At 35.9% G+C, this 22,579-nt stretch overlaps 1 protein-coding gene across 1 annotated transcript in view; it reads right to left on the bottom strand.

Moving 5' to 3' along the window:
- ARHGEF38 (Rho guanine nucleotide exchange factor 38) overlaps window positions 1-22,579 on the bottom strand; it is a gene marked incomplete at its 3' end in the record, with an annotated part of 154,567 nt that overhangs the window by 32,136 nt on the left and 99,852 nt on the right. The window contains exons 4-7 of the mRNA XM_082838419.1: window positions 22,164-22,311; window positions 15,514-15,531; window positions 3,603-3,802; window positions 611-744 (exon numbers count right to left, since the gene is read on the bottom strand). Coding sequence (XP_082694545.1) covers window positions 611-744; window positions 3,603-3,802; window positions 15,514-15,531; window positions 22,164-22,311 — 500 coding nt within the window. The remainder of the gene's footprint in view (window positions 1-610; window positions 745-3,602; window positions 3,803-15,513; window positions 15,532-22,163; window positions 22,312-22,579) is intronic.

Consider the following 22,579-nt stretch of genomic DNA (forward strand, 5'->3'; position numbering starts at 1 on the left):
GAGAGCCTTTGTTAATCCATTCACTGTTTATTAGGGCTGAGATGAAAATGGTTCAAGCTAGACTAAACAGCTGACACCAAAGAGTTACCCAGTAATATAATGTGCACCTGGGGGTAGGGGACGAGGAAAGTGGTAACAGGTAGGAAAAGTCATGCTAAGGTATGCACCTAAACATTATTTTCATACGTGAAATAAATATAAGATGACCATCAAGGGAACTAAAAGAAATGAGGCTTTTAAGAAGGCAGAAATAAGACAGGGATGAAAGGAGGGCATTGCCTTGGGTGAGAGTATGTGCTAATTGATGGTGTCAGAACTCCTGGGGCATCCCTTGTTGATCCCTGTCCTTATGTCTTTACCTCTCCTTTGTCCTCTTCCTGAATGGAAGCACCACAGCTAAGACAGTGTCAGAACAACCCCCACTCAATATCCTGCAAAACGGAGGGGGAGAGAGAGAGGAGAGAGGGAGAAAGGAACAGCATCGAGGGCAATTACTTCGATTCTCAGTGCGTTCTAGAAACAGCTCTGATAACGATAAAACAAAATCTCACAAAAATGTCAGCAGTCGTGTTCCCCAGGAAAATGTATGTGGCCCAAGAAGAAAAATTACCTGTGATTCTCCTCTGGTCAGAATCTTTAGATGATTTGTCACTCTTTTTGATTTCTTGCTAATTGAATGAATATTTAGTTTAGACAATTTATCTTTAAGTGATTCATCCTCATCGTTCTTCTTGTATTTTAGAACTGAAACGGAAGAATGCAATAACATATCTGCACATGTGAGGCATAGAAAGTGTGTGTTCCATCCAAAGTATTCAAGATTAATATTTATATTTAAGATAACACTCTGTATGATTTTCGGACCTCTGGTACCGATGCAATGTGCTCCAGCCCCTCTGCCCAGTCACAGCTCCAGACGCCCACCCCACTGACCTTCAGAAACTGTTCTAGGACTTGAGCTCCTCAGAGCCCAAGGTTCATTTACCTCGCACATTAAAGAAATTCCTGATACTGGAAAAAACTCTTTCTTCTCAGACCATACACTTGTTACCTGGGGTCTCTAGAATGAAGCATCGAGACCTAACTAATGGAAAGACAACTGCAGCCAACATAAGAAGACCTCAGATCCATCCCAGGGTGGTCTCTCCACTAGCTGAGAGATTTGGGGTAAGCTGAGTGACCTCTCTGAGGTGTACGTTTTTATCTTTAACATGATTTTCACCTCTCATATTGTTCAAAATGTTAAATATTCTGAACATTCTGTTTTGGTAATGGTGTGGAGACAGGAGCATTCTTATACGCTGTGGACATGGATTAAATCAATATAGTTTTTGTAGAGAACAATTTGGCAGAGTCTTGTAAATGTGAAAATATTTATAGTCTATGACCAGGAAGTCTGTGTAGAAAATCTGCTTTCCATAATGAGGCATACAAACGTTTGTTTGCTATAACATTTTTTTCTAAGAACAGAATGTTGGAAACAATCTAAAAGTTTACTCATAGAGGTATGGTTTAATAAATTATGATATACTCATGAATGGGATACTGTGGAACCATGAAAAAGAAGACCATATTAACCTGAAGAATGTTCATGATATAAAATTAAGTTTTTAAAAAGCCCCAGCAAACTGTAGTACCATTTGCAAAAGGAAGGAAAGAAGGAAAAAGAAGAAAAAAATAGAAAAAAAGACATAGAAATCCTGAAGAGAACTTACTAAAATGTTAGCTATGCAAACTGGAATCATGAGAGTAGAAAAATTTTCCTCTTTAAAACTTTGAAATTTTGAGTTTAAGCAAACAGAAAAGTTAAAACATTATTACAGCTATTGTCCATCTCCCAGCTTTGTCAAATCTTAACATTTTGCCTTGTTTCCAATCTTTTTATTTAAAACAATCACATAACAATTGAAACTTCTCTGAGCCCCATCTTTGATCCCTAAAGGGATCTGTGATCCAAAGTTATGGGGTTTATTATATCCGTATCTATTTTCACGCCTTTACTTTGTAGGTATGTAGTCATAATGTGTATAGTATTATTTTCAATCCTTATTAAAATGATACCATATTGCATTCATTCTTCTGTCACTTGCTAATTTACTTTTTAAAAAACTCAACATTGTGTTTTTGAGATCCGTCTAATTGATACATGTACTTTAATTAATTTTATGTTTTCTTGGTATCATAGTATATAAAACACAGTGTATCCATTATCTGGATTAATATGCAAACCACTGTCTATTTCTTTGTTTTCTTGTTTCTTTTTTTGTTTTCCTTTTTTATCTTTTGCTATTACGAACAATGCTAGTTACTAGTATACCTCTCCACGAGCATATGAGCCAGTTTCTCAAATATCTAGAATCTGATTTTCTGTATCTTGGGTATGTGTACCTTCAATTTAATAGGTATTTTCAAATTGTTCTCCAAAGTGGTGATTCTAATTTACATTCTCACCTGCAAACTGAGATTCAGCACTTAACATTATCCACTAAAAATCTTATTGCCAATCTAGTAGGCTGGGAACACTTTGTCATTGTGATTTTAATTTGCATTTCCCTGATTATTAGTGAATCTTAGCATTTAAAAACTTACTCTTTCTGTGAATCGCTCATTTTTATTATTAAGCTTTTTTGTATTAGAATGTTTTTACTGATTTAATATCAATAATTATATATTCTAGATAGTAATCCTTTGTCTACGGGCTATCTTTTCATTTTGTTTACAGTGTCTTTCACTCTACAACTTTCACTTTTCTTTATAGTTACACTTTATTAATGCAAATATATACAATTTTTAAAATAAAACATTAGAAAATACAAACAATAAAAATAAATGAAGTGGTTGGTTCAATTAGCTCCACAGTCCTACCATTGCTTTTACTGTTTAATTGAGATTTAATGTTAGAAGTACAAAGCCAATCAAGAACTTATGGACACAAATCACACTGAGAGAGGACCCATGGTCTATCCCAATGCACTACTACATCTGAGATGATAGGAACCATCTAATTGTGCCTCCTATTTTGAAACCTACATTCTACTTTAGAGGTGAACTTTACACCTTAGCTAACAAATAGTTAACAATAATTTGTTAATTTGCGAAAGAAATATACTTTCTCCCTTCAGTGGAGCAATTAATTGCCAAAAAAATACCCATTCTTTGTGTTTCAGAACCAAATAAGCCTGATGTGTTAGCTGGGCCATCTTACCTGTATCTGCCCTTCTCACCACCCCTTTTCAGCTCTAGCTTTTCACTGCTCCCAGCTACCAGGCCATGCCTCCTTCTTACCATGCATAACGCCAAGAACAGAAGGATCATATGCTATGGGTGTCTTCAGCCCACAGTATGTCATCGGGCATGCAGTGGTCAAAAGAGGTTGACTATAGGGCTGTTCAATAAAAAGTTGTCAATCTTTTGCCTCATGATCTTATCCTGAAGCTAGCTGGCAAGGCAAAACCATCCTCTCCTCCCTAGCCTCTAACTTTAAATATCAAATGATCATTATCACTGCAACTGCTGTAACTACTGAGACATTCTGATTCTCCAAAACATGAACAGAATATTCCAACACTGGAAAACCCCCAATTGATCATATCTCCTCTTACCTAAATCCTTCCGTCTTTTAAGTTCATTGATGTTTACATTAATATCTTTCACTGCAGCAAAGGCATCCTCCAGTGCTCTAAAGTCTGGGTGAGAGGGAGGGGTGGAATTCCGGAGTTCACAGAGTAATAGGGGGTACTTCATCACTCTCTGAATTGGTTTGATCATCAAAGAGCCCATGTCCAGTAAGTTTGGTTTGCCTCTGCAATAGAGATAAATTAATACCTGTTTCACAAACATTTGTCTTATTATCTCCTTTTTATTTTTGTGATTTTAATTTTTTTTTATTATTAATCCTGAAACTGTTTTTCACCCTTTTCCCCTTCCATTTGGCTATGTTCAGTTTCTAAATGAAAGCAAGGACAATGGATGGCAAAAAGAAGCAAGGCTGAAAGATCCTACTACTAAACAAAATTTAAAAGAAAATAAGTATATTTGTTCACCTGAAAGAACGCAAAGCATGATTTCCAACCATGTTCCACTTAGTTTTTTTAATAACAGGTTTTATAATAATAGTGGGAAACAATTCTAGACTGCATTTCCCATGACAATGAATAAAAATACATTTTCCTGATGGTATTTTTGTGATTATTAAGTGAGGAGAATAAGTTCATCATTTAAAAATCTAAACATAATTTGTCCTCTTTCTTCTAGCAAATTAAGAAGTTCTATCACACTCCCCCAAAGAGATTTATAATAAATGCAACATTCTCTAGATATTGTTAATATCATCACTATCACTAATCATTGCTATTACGCAATGACTTTCCATGTGGAATTCTTCTTAGCCCACCGATCTTCAAATGGCTACAAAAAAGTGAGCAGTCACCACTGACTCTTCCTTTCGGAGCTTCTGAGATGAGACTAGAGCCATTCCAACTGGCCAAGTAGTTCACAGGAAATGAAAAAGCTACCAGCTTGGTCATGCTGTTGTCCAACCCCCTGTATTCAATTCATTCAGCCAGAAAGCAGTGATGTCTAATAGCCTCTTTATGCAAGAGGCAAATAAAGAGATACTGTAAATGGAACATGGATGAAAATTGTGTTTTGAGTCCCTTCTGATACACGGATACACTCATTTGTTTTCCTTTAGGTTTTTATCTAGAAGAGAGAGAATATAGACACTGTTTTCAAATCCTGATGGGTGGATTTTTCATTCTTCAATTACTAAGTTTCAAGTACTGTATGGGCGGACAACAGACCACATAATTGAAATGGTGAAACGGATCTAAAAAGCATTGAACAACATTAGAAAAGTTGCATCATTAGAAAAGATCTGAAGGCACCCTAGAGAGCATCTGTTTGAACTTTTCATTTGATAAGTGAGAAACTAAGGAACTTTGATTATCACATGTAAGTGCACACATGCAGACACACACACACACACCCCAGTCACTCTGTCACATGTCCCCATTTTATTTTCATTATAGCACTTAATCACTATCTGGAATCATCCTTTTCCTTTTTACCAGTTTATGTTCAATTTCTCTGTCACCACTATATCTCCAGCATGACAAATAGTATTCCCTCAATGAATATTTGTAAACCGAAGTGACAGATTTCTCATATTTTCTGTAATTTTACATTCCACATTTTTGTTTTTTTAAATTGCACAATGGGCTTCCCTGTTGGCGCAGTGGTTGAGAGTCCGTCTGCCGATGCAGGGGACACAGGTTCGTGCCCCAGTCCGGGAAGATCCCACATGCCGCGGAGCGGCTGGGCCCGTGAGCCATGGCCGCTGAGCCTGTGCATCCGGAGCCTGTGATCTGCAACGGGAGAGGCCACAACGGTGAGAGGCCCACGCATACAGCAAAAAAAAAAAAAAAAAAAAAAAAAAAAATTGCACAGTAGTCCTGAATTTTATTCATATGTTGAGAAAATGATTATACTGTAATAGAGACAAAGACTGAATCAAACCAAAAGGCAACATTTTTCAAAGGAAAATCAAAATAAATGATAAAGGCTTGTGAGGGAGTAAAGAGTTGCTTTTTTTTTTAAGTTAAAAAAATTTATTGAAGAATAGTTGATTTAGTGTTGTGCTAATTTCTGCTGTACAGCAAAGTGACTCAGTTATACATATTCTTTTCCATTATGGTTTATCACAGGACATTGAATATAGTTCCCTGTGCTAAAAAGTAGGACCTTGTTATTTATCCATCCTATATATAATAGTTTGCCTCTGCTAATCTCAAACTCCCAATCCTTCCCTTTCCCTACTCTCCTCCCCCTTGATAACCACAAGTCTGTTCTCTATGTCTGTGAGTCTGTTTCTCTTTCATAGATATGTTCATTTGTGCCGTATTTTAGATTCCACATATAAGTGATATCATATGGTAATTGTCTTTGAATTTCTGACTTACTTCACTTAGTATGATAATCTGTAATTGCATCCATGTTGCTGCAAATGGCATTATTTCGTTCTTTTTTATGGCTGAGTAATATTCCATTATATTCCATATATACCGTTTATACCATATATATTCCATGTATACCATATCTTCTTTATCTATTCGTATATTGATGGACATTTATGTTGTTTCCATGTCTTCATTATTGTAAATAGTGCTGCTATGAACATAGGGGTGCATGTATCTTTTCAAATTATAGTTTTGTCTGGATATATGCCCAGGAATGAGATTGCTGGATCACATAGTAGTTCTATTTTTAGCTTTTTGAGGAACGTCCATACTGTTTTCCATAGTGGCTGCACCAATTTACATCCTCAGTAACAGTGTAAGAGGGTTCCCTTTTCTCCACACCCTCTCCAGCATTTATTATTAGTAGACTTTTTAATGATGGCCATTCTGACTGGTGTGAGGTGGTACCTCATTGTAGTTTTGATTTGCATTTCTCTAATGATTAGTGATGTTGAGCATCTTTTCATATGTCTATGGGCCATCTGTATGTCTTCTTTGGAGAAATGTCTATTTAGGTCTTTTGCCTATTTTTTGATTGGGTTGTTTGTTTGTTGTTTTCTCTTATTGAATTGTGTGAGCTGTTTGTATATTTTAGAAATTAATCCTTTGTCAGTTGCATAATTTGTAAATATTTTCTCCCAGTCCATAGGTTGTCTTTTTGTTTTGTTTATGATTTCCTTTGCTGTGCAAAAGCTTTTAAGTTTCATTAGGTCCCATTTGTTTATTTTTGCTTTTATTTCTATTGCATTGGGAAATTGACCTAAGAAAACATTGGTATTATTTATGTCAGAGAACGTTTTGCCTATGTTCTCTTATAGGAGTTCTATGGTGTCATGTCTTATATGTAAGTCTTTAAGCCATTTTGAGTTTATTTTTGTGTATGGCATGAGGGTGTGTTCTAACTTCATTGATTTACATGCAGCTGTCCAACTTTCCCAACACCACTTGCTGAAGAGACTCTCTTTTCTCCATTGTATATTCTTGCCTCCTTTGTCAAAAAAGAGTTGCTTTGATAGACTTTATCTTGTACTTCCTACCCATTTGCACCAAATCTACTAAGGAAGGAGGAAGGGAAATAAGGAGACAGGGTGACAAAGAGGAAATGAGGGAGAGAGAGAGACAGATATTACTGGTTTCCAAGAAGACTGGGTGAAGTGATTGGGAAAAAATGTAAATCTACCATGAATACTGAAAAAATAATGACTAAAAACTGATTTTCTCACCAATGGTATATCAGTAGCCAAACCTCTGAATACGACAGACAACATCTTTCTATATCTTAAACATAAATTCTTCAACAATTTAGACACTTAAGTAGAAATAATTCCTTAAATAAGAACAAGTCAGGAATATGGAAGGTATTAACTTGATTAGAAGAAATCATTATCCTTATGAATAAGATCAGATTCCTTCTGAGTTTTCCTTTTTACTATCACCAAATATCAGTTTATTTAGTCTTATAAAAATCACTGAAAATACCATCAAAATATAGATGTAATCACACAATTCAATCAAACAAAACTCAATTTTAATAAGATAGCTTATCCGTGTGGCCTATTGTTACATACATATTGAAAAACTTCTAATTACAAAAAAAAATGCCCAGATATATTAAAGAATATACTTGTGTCTTTGAGCTGCTCTCCTTTCTTGCTTATCAGGATCCGTCAAAAAACCAACCTAGAAAACATAGGCAGAACACTCTATGACATAAATCACAGCAAGATCCTTTTTGACCCACCTCCTAGAGAAATGGAAATAAAAACAAAAATAAACAAATGGGACCTAATGAAACTTAAAAGCTTTTGCACAACAAAGGAAACCATAAACAAGACCAAAAGACAACCCTCAGAATGGGAGAAAATATTTGCAAATGAAGCAACTGACAAAGGATTAATCTTCAAAATATACAAGTAGCTCATACAGCTCAATATCAAAAAAACAACCCAATCCAAAAATGGGCAGAAGACCTAAACAGACATTTCTTCAAAGAAGATATACAGATTGCCAACAAACACATGAAAGGATACTCAACATCACTAATTATTAGAGAAATGCAAATCAAAACTACAATGAGGTATCAGCTCACACCGGTCAGAATGGCCATCATCAAAAAATCTACAAACAATAAATGCTAGAGAGGGTGTGGAGAAAAGGGAACCCTCTTGCACTGTTGGTTGGAATGTAAATTGATACAACCACTATGGAGAACAATATGGAGGTTCCTTAAAAAACTAAAAATAGAATTACCATATGACCCAGCAATCCCACTACTGTGCATATACCTTGAGAAAACCATAATTCAAAAAGAGTCAGGTACCACAATGTTCATTGCATCACAATTTACAATAGCCAGGACAGGGAAGCAACCTAAGTGTCCATCGACAGATGAATGGATAAAGAAGATGTGGCATGTATATACAATAGAATAGTACTCAGCCATAAAAAGAAATGAAATTGAGTTATTTGTAGTGAGGTGGATGGACCTAGAGTCTGTCATACAGAGTGAAGTAAGTCTGAAACAGAAAAATAAATACCGTATGCTAACACATATAAATGGAATCTAAAAAAAAAGAAAGTTCTGATGAACCTAGGGACAGGACAGGAAAAAAGACACAGACATAGAGAATGGACTTGAGGATATGGGGAGGGGGAAGGGTAAGCTGGGACAAAGTGAGAGAGTGGCATGGACATATATACACTACCGAATGTGAAATAGATAGCTAGTGGGAAGCACCTGCATGGTACAGGGAGATCAGCTCGGTGCTTTGCGACCACCTAGAGGGGTGGGATAGGGAGGGTGGGAGGGAGATGCAAGAGGCAGGGGATATGGGGATATACATATGTATATAGCTGATTCACTTTGTCATACAGCAGAAACTATCACAACACTGTAAAGCAATTATACTCCAATAAAGATATTTAAAATAAAAACAACAACAACCTAGGCCTTTTAGTTCTGTCCAGATCTTATAATCACTTCTTTTTCTATCACTCTTTGGCATCAAAGTTCTATTCTCTCCCTTTTATGTTTCAAATGACAATAATAACAATAATAAATGATGACTATTTCTCTTAAAAGCATCACAGATGCGAATATTAAAAAAGCTTTTCTCAAAAATGAGAAATCTCCCGGACACCTTTGTCTTCAGATAAGCACGGTGGACAGTTGCCCAAGTGATGAGCAATGATGTTCTGACATCTACATCACACAGACAAGCAATATGGTAGAAAAGATAGAGGGTGTGTTCCTAGATAATGACACTCCAGGCATTCAGTGCTGCAACGCTCACCCCATCCAATCCCTCCCAGTAAGAATGAGTTCTGACCACTGTGCCAGGCAGATGAATCTTATGTGTGATATAACCCAGTTCATCCAAGCAGCCAATTATCACATGCCTCCCCCGCAAAAAGTAACCAAATGCATAACAATTCCCCATACATATTGTGCTGAAAACTAAGGTAGTTATTAATTTGTAATTCTGTTTCATATTCCTCTATCTTATCATGAATACTTTGGCAAATATTTAGTACCGAAAGTAGCTACACTAATCTCATTACAAATTAGTATTGGAACATTACAAAGTTAAGTAAACACAGCTGGCTTTGTTTTAGCAGGATCCAGTTTTGCTATAAAGAGCTTTGCATCAAGTACAAGAAAACAGTTGCACAATGAAAATTAAAATGATATTTAAGCAATGTAAAAACTGATGAAAACAGAAAAAATCAGATATACTTCAACATTGAGGTATATCTATATTTCTTAATTTGAGGGAGAAAATGAAGGAAAACTAATCATGTAACTATTGATCATATTACTTTGAATTTCCTCTATTTTATGGCCACAATATCTTAAATTTAATATTTAGTTTATAGAAGCCACAAACCATCTATACTGTTATTGAATTTTTTTTCAATTTACTCTCCTTTTAAAACATCACAAGTCAACTTTAGAGGAAACTGCATATTGCTATGCAAATAATAAGCAAATAACACTTGTCATAATTTTAAAATTGCTTTGAAAACAAATATAGAACTACTAACAAATTTTAGAAACTGTAAAGGAGATGAGCAAATGGTAATTGATATAGCAGACTGGAAAGAACCAGTAATATGGAGAAGCAATTATTTAATCACTCCTCCAAAGGTTCATTAACTAGAGTCCTTGAGACCTATGGAAGTGAAGGGAGAGGGGCATGGGAATTAGAATACGAAGGACTAGTTAAAAACCTGGTTAAGAAACAGCATAATTCTTAAGGTGATACACAAATGGCACCTTGAGATCATTTGGAAGACTAAGGAAGAGCTCTTGGAAATTAAAAGGATAATAGCAGAAATAAAAACTCACAAGTATTGGAGAAAATGTTCAGGAACTTTCCAGAGAGAAGAGCAAAAATACAAAAATGGAAGAAAGTATAAGAAAATTAGAAGACCAGTCTAGGAGTTCCAATATCAAAATAATAAGAGTCCCAGAAAGAGAGAACAGAACACATGGGGAGGAAATCATCTATGAAATAATTCAAGGAACATGTGTTAGCAGGTTGAAAGAACTCACTGAGTACACAGCACAATGGATGAAACGACTCACCCTTGGAATCCAAAAAATTGCAAATTATCGGGGACAGAGTAAAGCCTACAATCCTTCAGGGAAACATACAAACTAAACAGTTAAAAACAAACAATTAGGAATCATTTTCATTTCTTGTAGCAATACTGAAAGAAACAATGGCGAATTACCTTTATATTCTGAAGATGAATGATTTTCAATTTAGAATTCTATACGAAATCAAACTATATAAATCAAGTGTGAGGGTAAAATAAAGACATTTTTGATATAAAAGTTCTTAAAATTTTCCTTCCCATGCATTCTTTGATGAATAGGGGAAACTATTGCAGGATGTCCTCTACTAAAAACAGGAAAGAGGCAAAGAGAAAGTCTAGATGATGGGAGGGGAGTTCCTAAAGGACAGTAATGCCCAGTGTCATCAGTCCAAACTCAAAAGGTCAGAAGGCTCTGGGAGAGGCTTTTACAGGGAGATGAAATTGATAGCATACAAAATTCACCTGGCTGTCTTCAAGATGACTGGCTGTGAGTTCAGCATTAATGATTAGTACAAAGAAAATTAAGGGGGGAAAAAAGGCAATAAGTAACTCCCAGAAAAACAAGTAATCCATTTATTCCAAGGTTTAGCTCTGAAATTTATTCACGTATAATAATTCAAGCACTGATTATTGTTCTAATTCAAATTACAATGTAACTCCATAGGGAGAATGGTGTGATGGGATGTGTGTGTGTGTGTGTGTGTGTGTGTGTGTGTGTGTGTAGTAGAGATCAGGTAGGGAAGAGAGAGAGATTCTTGTCTTCCATAGCGGGAAGTCAATACACAATACCTAAAAAGGAAAAGCCAAATTTTTTCGGAGTCATGAAGATAAATACCAAAATAGTCAACTAAAATGTGTGAAAATATTGTGTACGGTGAGGAGCACTTAGGGGCAGGTAGAAGAGGAGACTACTATTTTTCTTTTCTTTCTAATTAAAAGAAAATTTTTATTGGAGGATAGTTGATTTACAGTGTTGTGTTAATGTCTGCTGTACAGCAAAGTGACTCAGTTATACACATATATACATTCTTTGTTATATTATTTTCCATTATGCTTTATCCCAGAATATTGAATATAGTTCCCTGTGCTATACAGTAGACTACTGTTTTTCTTAAATCCTGTAGAACTATTTGGCTTTTTAAACAATGGGTAGATATAATTTTAACAAAAGAGGAAGTTTTTAAAGAAGGAAACATTCAAGAATATTCAAGAAAATTCTGAAAAGGAATAATACTGAGCTGAGATTAGTTATACCTGATATTAAAATATAAAGCTGCAAAAATGAAAGCAGTTTGATATGGGTACATATATGGGCAAATGGAAATCAAGCACAAAATAGAAAATAAGGAAATAAATACAAATATGTATGGAAATTATGTGGTAAATATGACATTCCTACTCAGTGGAAAAAAGGACCCATTCAATATCAGGTATTGTGATAATTAGCTTGTCATATAAAAAATAATAAAAATGGATTCTTTACACCAAAATAATTTCTAGATAGATCAAAGGTTTAAATGTTAAAAATGAAATTATACAAGATCTTGGTGAAAACACGGGATTACGGTTTAAAAACAAACTCAGGGTTTCTAAGTAAGATACAAAATCCAAAAGCTACAATAGAAAAAAGTGATAAATCTATTTTAAAATTTAGCTCTGTAAAACTGAATGGATAAAAATGAAAACAGAAGCAACTATGCGCTATGTTACAAGCCAAATGATAATCTGGAAAAATTATTCATAGTACATAAGATAGAAAAAGGATAATACACTTGCTAATTAAAGAGCCATCATCAATCTTTTAGAAAAAGATAAACATCTCGGTAAAAGTGAACAATCAATAGAAAAGATAATTCATTAGAGGTGAAATACAAATGGTTAAACACAAGATTATTTTTAGGTATAATGAAAACAATACAATGCTACTTTTGGCCTATTACATTGCCATAAGTTGTAAGGATGCAAACATTAATTTTATCTAGTGCTAGCAAGTAGTAGATAAATGGACAACTCATATATGGTAGTGGGACTATAAATTAGTTCAACTTTTCTTAAATTATCTGGCAATAAGTATCAAAAGCCCTTTGATCTAGCAATTCCACTTTTAGAAATCCATCCAAAGAAAATAATTAAACTATTATTCAAAGATCATGTATAAGAATGAACACGTAAAGTCAACCTTTGCAAGACAGACACACTTCAAGTATCTGTAAGGGTTTGGTAAACTAAATTATGGTATATACATCAGATAGAATAGTATGCAGTCATAAAGCAATGTGGATTTATGTTTACTGACATAGAGAGATACTCATGATGTATTGATAAAGAGGTAGCAAGTTGACATACAGGAAATATATAGCCGTCCTATTTTAGTCAACATGTGTCTGTGTAGAGAAAACAATTGCAGGGAAGTAAGGGACTCATGTGATGTTAAAATACTTCACTCTGGAATGTGACTACCAATTGTCTTCTGTGTCCTCATTTTGATTTTCTATGTTTTCAGTGTTTCTTCAATAATTTTAAAAATACAAAACTTAAGAAAAAATAACATAACATTTTGAGATTGATTGAAACCCTGAGATCCAAAGGTGGAAATGAAACCCTGAGATCCAAAGGTGGAAATAACTGGTCAGGCAGAGAAGCATATAGAGAAGTATAAATATTGAATATAAAACAGTGTATTTCTGGAGGTACATTCAGAATAGGTATATTTTTCTTGCTTTAGAACATGGGACTTGTATCCCATGCTTTGGGGGAGACCCTTTGGTGGAAGATTCTATGACTCTTGTCACTTTGATACTGTTTTGATGTTTTCATAAGATTATATTTCAAAGTAAACATTTTAGAAATTTTAAATGTCTTTGCCTTTCTCTGTACTTTTTAAAATGCAGATTGTGAAAAAAAGACAGTTTTCAGCTTCCATAAGTAAGACATTTTTTTGAAGCCATTTTAAAACCCACATCTCATAAATGCACGACTCTGGTTGCAACATTCTTGGCCTTAGCTACTAAAGAGCCCAACAATTACATAGCATTTGACATTGCCCTTTGCTCTTTTAGGTAGCAGTGTCTGTGCCTCCTTTCCTGAATGAGAGAAACAGGAAGGAAAATAACTCATGGCAAACGTGGGTTTGATGTTCATGCAGCCACACGCTATGACTCTTCTTCCTATTTTTGAGTTCTTGATGTATAGAATGGGTTAGAGGGGGGCATAAGCAGCCTGCTAACACCCACACAACAGGACTGCCGCAGAAGCCACTGCAATTTTTTAAGCAAGCATTTCAATACAAGGTGCTGTTTGTTTCAAGTATTCTGTATGTAGGACCCTGTGCATGCTAATGTATTAAAAGATTTGCTCACTTTCCTTCTCTGAATCTCTCTTTCTGTCTGTCTCTGTCTCTCAATCTTTGGTTATAAAGACCTAAGCTCTAGGAAAAGAAATCTAAGTATTGGGTTGGCCACAACGTTGGTTTGGGTTTCTCCGTAGCATCGTTATGTGTAGCATACATCATATGTGTAGCATACATCGTATGTGTAGAATAGACGTGTAGCATATGAAGTTCTTCTCTCATCCCCCAGCTCTGTGAATCTCCAGTCCTAGGCACAATGCCAGGGCCACAGGCTTTATAATGAGACAGCAAACCCCACCCCTCCAATACCATCAACTGTCATTGAAGAGAAGCCAGGAAAGCTCTGGTGTGTGAAAGGACCAAAAGGCCCTATTCTATTATACTCCTCTTCAAATTCAAATGGTCTTGAACAAATCTAATCATATCTGTTTATACTATAGGATATTTTTTTCCTTTTGAAAGAAAAGGCTTATAAAGTGAGAGAACTGGGTGCTTGTTTGGTATGCCAAAAACTAACTTCTCAGCTTGGCTGGGTATAAAACCTTAGTCTACAGGTCTCCTGTAGGATGCCTGATTCTTCCACCTCACCCTGGAATTCTGTCTTTCCTCAAGGTTGCTCTGCACCAAAGCATGAATGGCAGATATGTACAGCTTAAATTAATATAATTTTTATCTTGTAAATTTTGTATTTCTTGTAAAGTTTCAGGAGTTTAGAATGTACACACACACACACACACACACACACACACACACACACACACACGCACAAGCAGACTAGGAACTCAGGACTTTAGGTAGCTCCTGACCATGCTAAGGCAAACACGTGCTTTTTTAAGTCCTGGTAAATTTGACTTCATATTCAAATCAATATCATCTTTTCAATATTAGTCAGACTGGACATGCTGTTCTTCTATAAAAATGGACATCTTGCAAAGTATGTGTATGTGTGTGTTGCTTTTATAAGATAATTTCTATATTGTCCTAGTAACCAATTATTTCATCTTAATATTTCATTTTCATGCTATGTATGTGTGTGTATGATTTTTTCTCTGTAAATCAGAGTCCAAATCAGAAGAAACAGAATATTTTACTGTAATGCATAAGGAAGCTTTTCTTTTACACATTAATCTATGTAACCTTCAAAAACATTATGGTATCAATCTGAGACTTTTTAGACTAATGTTGTCCTTAGGAAGAAATATTTTGGGACACATTAAAGTGATTCCTAAACATATGTGTGATAAGCAGTTCCCAAAGAGTTCCTGGCACCAACAAACTTGTGACTTAAGTAAATTATATCCCAAGATTCTTCTAAAAAGTTTAATAAGGTACACAAAATAATAATTTAATATGTAAGATCATCTCAGACAAATTGGAAATAAATGCACCAATAATATCTAGGGTAAATGTCTTTGCAATCTTGACTTATTAAAAGCGATGAATATCATTGTAAAAACTAAAAATTCTGATTTGCACAGAAATATCCATCAGCTTTTCCCCATGATTTTAACATTTGATATCTATTATTTAAACAAAAGTACTTACTCTTGCATGTATATTTTCCTGTAAGAAAAGGAAAAAAAAAGTAAATTCATGTAAATCGAGATATTTGAGGTAATAAGCAAACATTATGTGAGTTTTAAAATTTTATTATGTAAAATAATGTAATAAGTCATTTTCATGAAGATTTTATAGAATTAGTTTTATAACATCCCTAAAACTTTATTTTAGTATGTATCCACCATATTTGTTTCACACTTTGTATAAGGTTTAAAAACTGTTGATTCAGATTATAGTTAGTAAATTTTAGTCATTTGAAAATGGATTTAAATGTTAATCTTTGTTTATATTATGAAATAAAAATCTATTAAACATAGTAATTAGGAGAAATTGAGATAAGATTACAAAGGAAAGTGTTACTGACTTGCAGAAAACTACTATCAAGTGCTTTATAATATCTGTCTATAGTGTTTTTTATATATATAGATAGCTAGATAGATGATAAACAATTCACCTATTCAATTAGATAATTCCCGTAAAAACTTTCACTCGGCATTGCTAGCTTTTGTGGCTTCCATTTTGCTCAAGCAAAACTAAAGTCCTTCCAAGGCAACGCGATCTGCCTCTACTTCCACGTCTTCTCTACCTCATTTCCCATAGTTCAGCTACTCTCCCCATCTGTGGCCACTGCGTGCCTCCTTGCTCTTTTCAAAGCGCAGGCTCCTGCCTCGAGGTCCTTGCACTTGCCTGACTGCCCTTCCTCCAGATATCTATATGGCTCCTTCCTTGTCTCCCTCAGGTCTTTGTTCAAATGCCTCTGCCCAGTGATGCTTTCCCTGACCAGCCTCTTAAACATTGTACCTGCCTCCCACTGTACTCTTGATTCTCATTCCCTGCTTTATTTCTCCCCATAACGCTTTGTCACTTTCTAACATACTATATGTTTACTTGGTTTCTTGTCTCTCTCTCCGCTCCCCGATGCCAAGGAGGGCAAGGATTTATCCTTGCTTTGTTCTCCGTTGTAGCCCCAGTACCTGAAAAACGGACTGGCACACAGTAGCACAAAACGTATTTGTCAAATTAATTAATTTAACAATAAAAAAGTGGGAATCTTTCAAGTTAAATTTCAAGAATAAAGGAGATAGGAACTTCTCTCTGAAAGTCTCATGTGGCTATAGAGAAATAAAGTAATAACCTGTATTAATAAACTGATCACCTTGACCTCTGGTTTCCAGTTTTCTGGAACACAATGAATGTTTTCAATACAAAAAAAATGTCGTGATCCCATCACATCATAGTAGATGGTCTTTTCATATTCAATGATTGAGAAAAAATTCAATAACTACCTATGCTGAATTTCATAAATTTTCATGGGTTTAATTAAAAAAAATTAATCCCAGTACTTTATATATGTGGAAAACAATGGTATACATATATGTATAGCAAGTATCCCTTCGCTCTCCAGACAGTGTATGAATGGATCCCTAGACATCTTGAAATAACTAGGTTTTGCTGAATCCAAGACCTCCCAGTTGGGAATCCAACAGAGGATTATAAATTTTTAAAAATCAGCAGGTGCTACAATTTCAAACAATTATTAACTGTTGTTTGAAGAACTCTTCTATCTCAATGAAAGAAAGTACACCACCACTACCCTCCTGCCCAGTATTTCTTTCCATTCATTTTCTTTAAGCTCACATTCTTTCCCCAATTTCTATCCCCTTCTATTAAGGAATTTCCTTTTCTTATTTTGCTCTGCAAGTCATAGATCAGAAAATTTGGGATGGAAGTTGAATAAAAATAAGAATGCAGTTTTCTATGAAAACAAACAAGTGAAAGATGCAATCACTTTGGAACCAAAACACATACTTTGAAGTTGAAAGAAAAGATTGTTCTTCTAACTCCTAGAGAAGACTATGGAAAAATTTTTTTTTCTATTCCATTTACTTCAACCAAATAAAACCTCCATATTATAACATATATTAAACACTGTGTTTAATGTAAATATAACATTTTATGAAAAGGAACCTGAGGTTTTCCAACAGTGGAATAGTGGCATTATGTTATAACATCTCCTTTTTATTTGCTTATCATTTTAAAAAATCTCCCTTTTAGGCTAAAACTTTCCAGAAGTTAACCCCAGCCAAGGACATTTCAGGAAGGACAAAGTTAACTTGGGTCCATTTACCCCTTTGGGGGGTAAAGTAATAATATATCCACCACCCCACCTTACACCCTCGTGGGGTCATTATAATTTGACTCAAAGTTAACAATAGTTTTTTCGTGACTATTCCGTTAAGGATTATCGTCTTTGTTCAAACATGATGTCATGTAATAAAGAACTGAAAGAGTTTCCAAAAGTGATTTTAATTTTTACTTGGAACACCCCACTAGAATAATATTAAGAAATATAAACTGTGGTGGACAAATTGAAATCTATTCCTTTGATGTCATGTTGCATGAGCTTTTAGCTTCCCTGCATGGAAAAGCTATAGCAGTAATATAAGCAGCCAAAGCACCCAGATGACTAGAAGTTAGAAGTTTTCCTCCTGAGGATGGTGGCCTCAGCTAGGAAGAAGAAAAATGTAGATAGATTTATAACAGCTAGACATGAAGTTAGAAATGCATCTTCCGGTTACCTACCAAAAAACTTGGAAAAGCCTCTTCATTCTTTTTCTATTACAAATAAACAAATCTTTAGGGCCTCTGAAAGGCATCAGGGATTTGGTGGTATTTATAACTAGGAAAACAGATAAAGGAGGCTGCAGACAGACTATTCTAATTATAGCTACACTTGCATTCACAGCTATTCTATTTTTCACTTTCCTCATGCAGAGCAGAAACCTTAAATAACCCCAAAGAGGCTAAGTAACTAGGCATTAGCAAATAATTTCCATAAGTTTAGAAACTGTATTAAATCAGTATTTCATGTAATCTTACAGGTCACTAATGTGACACTGTAAATACTCCTTGTTGAATAAATAAAAAACTTGCAGACTTCCAATTTATAAGCTGTAGATGCAGATGTGGGATTGTGCTTCTAGATTGTTTTAGTCTTTTCTTTCTTAAGGTTTCTAAACCCTGAAATTACTGCTTAGATTGTATCTATAGTCATGAAAACAGCCTGTGTGCTTCAGGGAAAGCAGTGAGTGGGTACCATGGGCATGATTTCTCCTTCTAAAGTAGATCTTCACTGGAGTGTGTGTCCATGATCACCCAAGGGTGCTTGTTAAAGTGCAGATTCATGGAGTGGACCCCCAGAGATCCGAATTTTTTTTGGTCTGGAGCAGAGCATAGGCAGTTGCACTTTTATTACACATCCCTGGTGGGTCCAAAGTAGGGAAACTCACACACAAAGAAACATTGCCCAAACGTTTCAAAGGGATTCAAAATTATTTTCTGGATACCAATATTATTTGCTCTTTTGAAAGATAATGGGCTTCAAAGAATAGCCAAATGTTATGAGCTCAAGTCTCTTGGTTACAGAACCAGGAAATCTCTCTACTCTCCTTTTGCAAGTTAGTCTTGAACCTCACCGTGACAGCTTCTGGTGTGTTATTTAAATTAACTCTTGTATTATTATTAAGCTTTCCAGATGGTTTTGTTTATCTGCCAACTAGAAGGTATGTTCCCAGGAGGCAAGAACTATGTTTATATATTTGAAAAAAAAAAGATATTTTCAACATTATCTAGTACCTATAATAAATATTTATTAGGCCCTCAATAAACATTTTAATTTTGGATAAAATGCAACTTCTGTTGCTTTAAAATCTGCTTTACCGTCTGAGGCACGGAGCCACTTTCTTCATGGGTACTGCTTCAAATCCAGTTGTTCCAATACCCCCCAGCAGGGTAGAAAATGGAGGCCACACCTAATATTCATTAAAAATTGGCAACTGTGCTTGGGCTCTGTTATTTAGCCACAAGGAAAAGGCAGAGCCCCAGTAATCGCTTTGACTGATTACTTGGCAAGGGAAACCAAGCCCTTGGGGTGTTCCAGACGCTCTTTGGCCTATAAACCTGTTTGAAAACCTGTTTCTCAGAATTTAAAGCTTAACTCAATTGAGGTCAGTATCATAGTAATGTCAATAATTCTCCTGCTTTCAGTTATCAGGCAGACCAGTACAATTCATCATTAACTTTATTTTCATGGAAAGGCAACTTTGGGAAAAATAGCTCTAATTAAAACTATTTTATTTTGACTTTCTTTCCCTTAAGAAATAGTCCTGTCAATATTACTTCCTTTGGATTTTGTGTTTTCCTAAAGCTTAGCACCTTCCAATGCCTGAAATGATTCCCTAATAGCAGAACAGGGCGGGATATACAATATTGGGGACACCACCAGGACAAGAATTTAAGGCTTTCAGAAAAAGATCAAATAAGCCTTTGGGTCTGAAAGTAATTTTCAGTAATTGGGATTTTATGAAGTTTCCAAATTACTTCTGCTTTAGCTGTTGTAGCGGGGTATGGTACTGAGCTACACTGCCTGATGGAATATTCTGGCACGGTTAATTTCTTTCTCTTAGGAGTCAACAGCTTAATGAATAATAAACTATTGTTCATCTCCCTCTGAACAGACAGCTCCACTTCTGGGCAGCTGTCAGAAGCATTTGCCCAAATAAATTAACTACATCCTCTCCCTGTGTGGACCTCTAGACCTGGGGCTGGGGTTAGAGTGATGATTCAAGGTTCTACTTGTTCACTTGCTATAAGATTTCTCTCTTTTATTTCTGGAAACTGAAGAAGGAAAATGGCTCAAGATAGACATTAATTAGATTAGATCTTGCCACTAGTTTAAGGTAGGAAAGGTGTTCATTCACACCCAGGATAACACTATTATTTCTTCCTTGGATAAAGCACCTGTAAATTTAGAAGATGTTACTTCTAATATATGAAACTTTATGGTTTATCTAAATTGATTTGTTAACATTGAACTAAACAGCAATAATGGAGAAATAGTGAACTGGAACTACTCATCACATATTATCTTTAAGAATCACCTGATCATATTGAGCTGCTTGTGCGCACAGTTTAAGTATGATTTATTTTTGTATTTTCAGGACCCAGATCTATGCTCATTACAGCACAGGTGCTAAATAAATGCTTGCGATTTAGTGACTTGAAATTGTTACTTTTCCGCAGCATGAAAATGGTTAAAGAACTGCAATAACTTAATGGCCAGTAGAGGGCGATAAAGTTAATTTAAAGAAATTTGTAGGGTCCAGTTTAAACCCATCTTCAGTCCCAGTTCTAGCCTGGAAAGGCTTTTCTCCAGAGTAGTCTCATTTAGCCTCCTGTTTCACTTTAATTCAGTTGTACCACATTAGACCCCCCTTTCTGCCCCCCCCCCCCCCGCAATAGAGTATATAAAAGGGAAGGATCAGACTGGTTGGTGTGTGTTGATTTATACACCATAGCTCTCTCTCTCTGCTTGGTTAATTCTTAGCTTAATCAAGACCATTTGACAATGGATAACCTTTAGAGGTGAAAAACCACAATAGAACCACTGGGTAAGATGTGGAGTAGGGAGGACATTTTGGCTTTCAGCTTCATTCGGTAGAAAACTGGAGATACAGTAAGATACTAATTCCATTTAAAAGAACTGAAATACATGTTCATATTTATGTGTATAAATAAGATCAGAAAAAAATGCAAACTATGGTTTTTAATTCATGGTTAGCAAGGAATTAATACATGGAATAGTAAGGGTTTTTATATTATTCATGCTTTCTTATATTTTTTTTCAGATTTTTTTTTTTTGGCTGTACACACAGCTTGCGGGATCTCAGTTCTCCGACCAGGGATTGAACCCGGGCCACAGGGCTGAAAGCCCGGAACCCTAACCAGTAGGCCACCAGGGAACTCCCTTTTTCAGATTTTTATAGTGAATAGATGTTTCTCCCAGATTAAAAACAATTACATTAGGTAGCACTTCCCACCAACAATTTAGAGATGAGGAAGGAAGGCATGACTAACTTTCCTGAAACTAACTTTAACAGGGCCTGACTTGTCTTTGCCAATCTGTCCTCCTTCCCCACAGCGAGTTTGGGGGATGGCAAGGGCCATTCAGAGGGTCATGGGACATCCCACTAACTTTATTATTCCTCGTGCTCCTGTGACCATGGTGACACAGGCTGTTTCACATATTACTTGACCTAGGTGGGAGCAGGCAAGTAACAACAGCTTTCAGAGGGGCTTTTCTTCTACATTTCATTTTTTGATATTGCATTTTTCTATCTCTACAGAGCCCCGTATCTTTCCCATGTTATTTTTAGTCATCCTTGCAGGGAAAAAAACCAAGTCAATCAGGGTTTCTGGCATGTCAGCTTTTCATGAAGAGAACACAAAGTAGAGCTCCCAGCAAGCCTCATAAAACATAGGATTTATGGGAGACCTTTCATCTACATCCAGTTAAAATGTTCCCTGCTAGGTGACTGAGAGTGCATGGAAATCATTTGAAAGGCCTTACTTTTTTTTTTTTTTTTTTTTTGCGGTACGCAGGCCTCTCACTGTTGTGGCCTCTCCCGTTGCGGAGCACAGGCTCCGGACGCGCAGGCTCAGCGGCCATGGCTCACGGGCCCAGCTGCTCCGCGGCATGTGGGATCTTCCCGGACCGGGGCACGAACCCGTGTCCCCTGCATTGGCAGGCAGACTCTCAACCACTGCGCCCCCAGGGAAGCCCGAAAAGGCCTTACTTTAAGGACTGAATACAGAGGCTCAAATGTTGCTTCAGCTCCTCTTCCTTTTCATAGGACTCCAGTACACTGTGCGCTTCATCGTGGTGATAGCAGTAGATTTTATAAATATCTTCCAGTGGCCCTTTAATCTGCAAGAATACTTTTCCTGATAAATGCAAAACAAAGGCAAGATGACATCAAGTCAGACCAAACTGGCACTTCACATATTTATTTTGTGACAACAGTGATTAGCGTTAAAAAGTTGGATGAGCCCCATTTTATACCTAGATTGTTGAGGGGGGACAACAACCTAGTGGATGACGCTGAGGGACCTTCTTTCCTCCCTTTTCTTCCTTTTTTTCTTTCCACCCTCCTCCTTCCCTTCTCCCTTTTTCATTCCTTCCCTCCTGTCTTTTATAAAACAAAGGATAATG

The sequence above is a fragment of the Leucopleurus acutus genome (assembly GCF_964270905.1).
Source record: "Leucopleurus acutus genome assembly, chromosome: 4".
Lineage (NCBI taxonomy): Eukaryota > Metazoa > Chordata > Mammalia > Artiodactyla > Delphinidae > Leucopleurus > Leucopleurus acutus.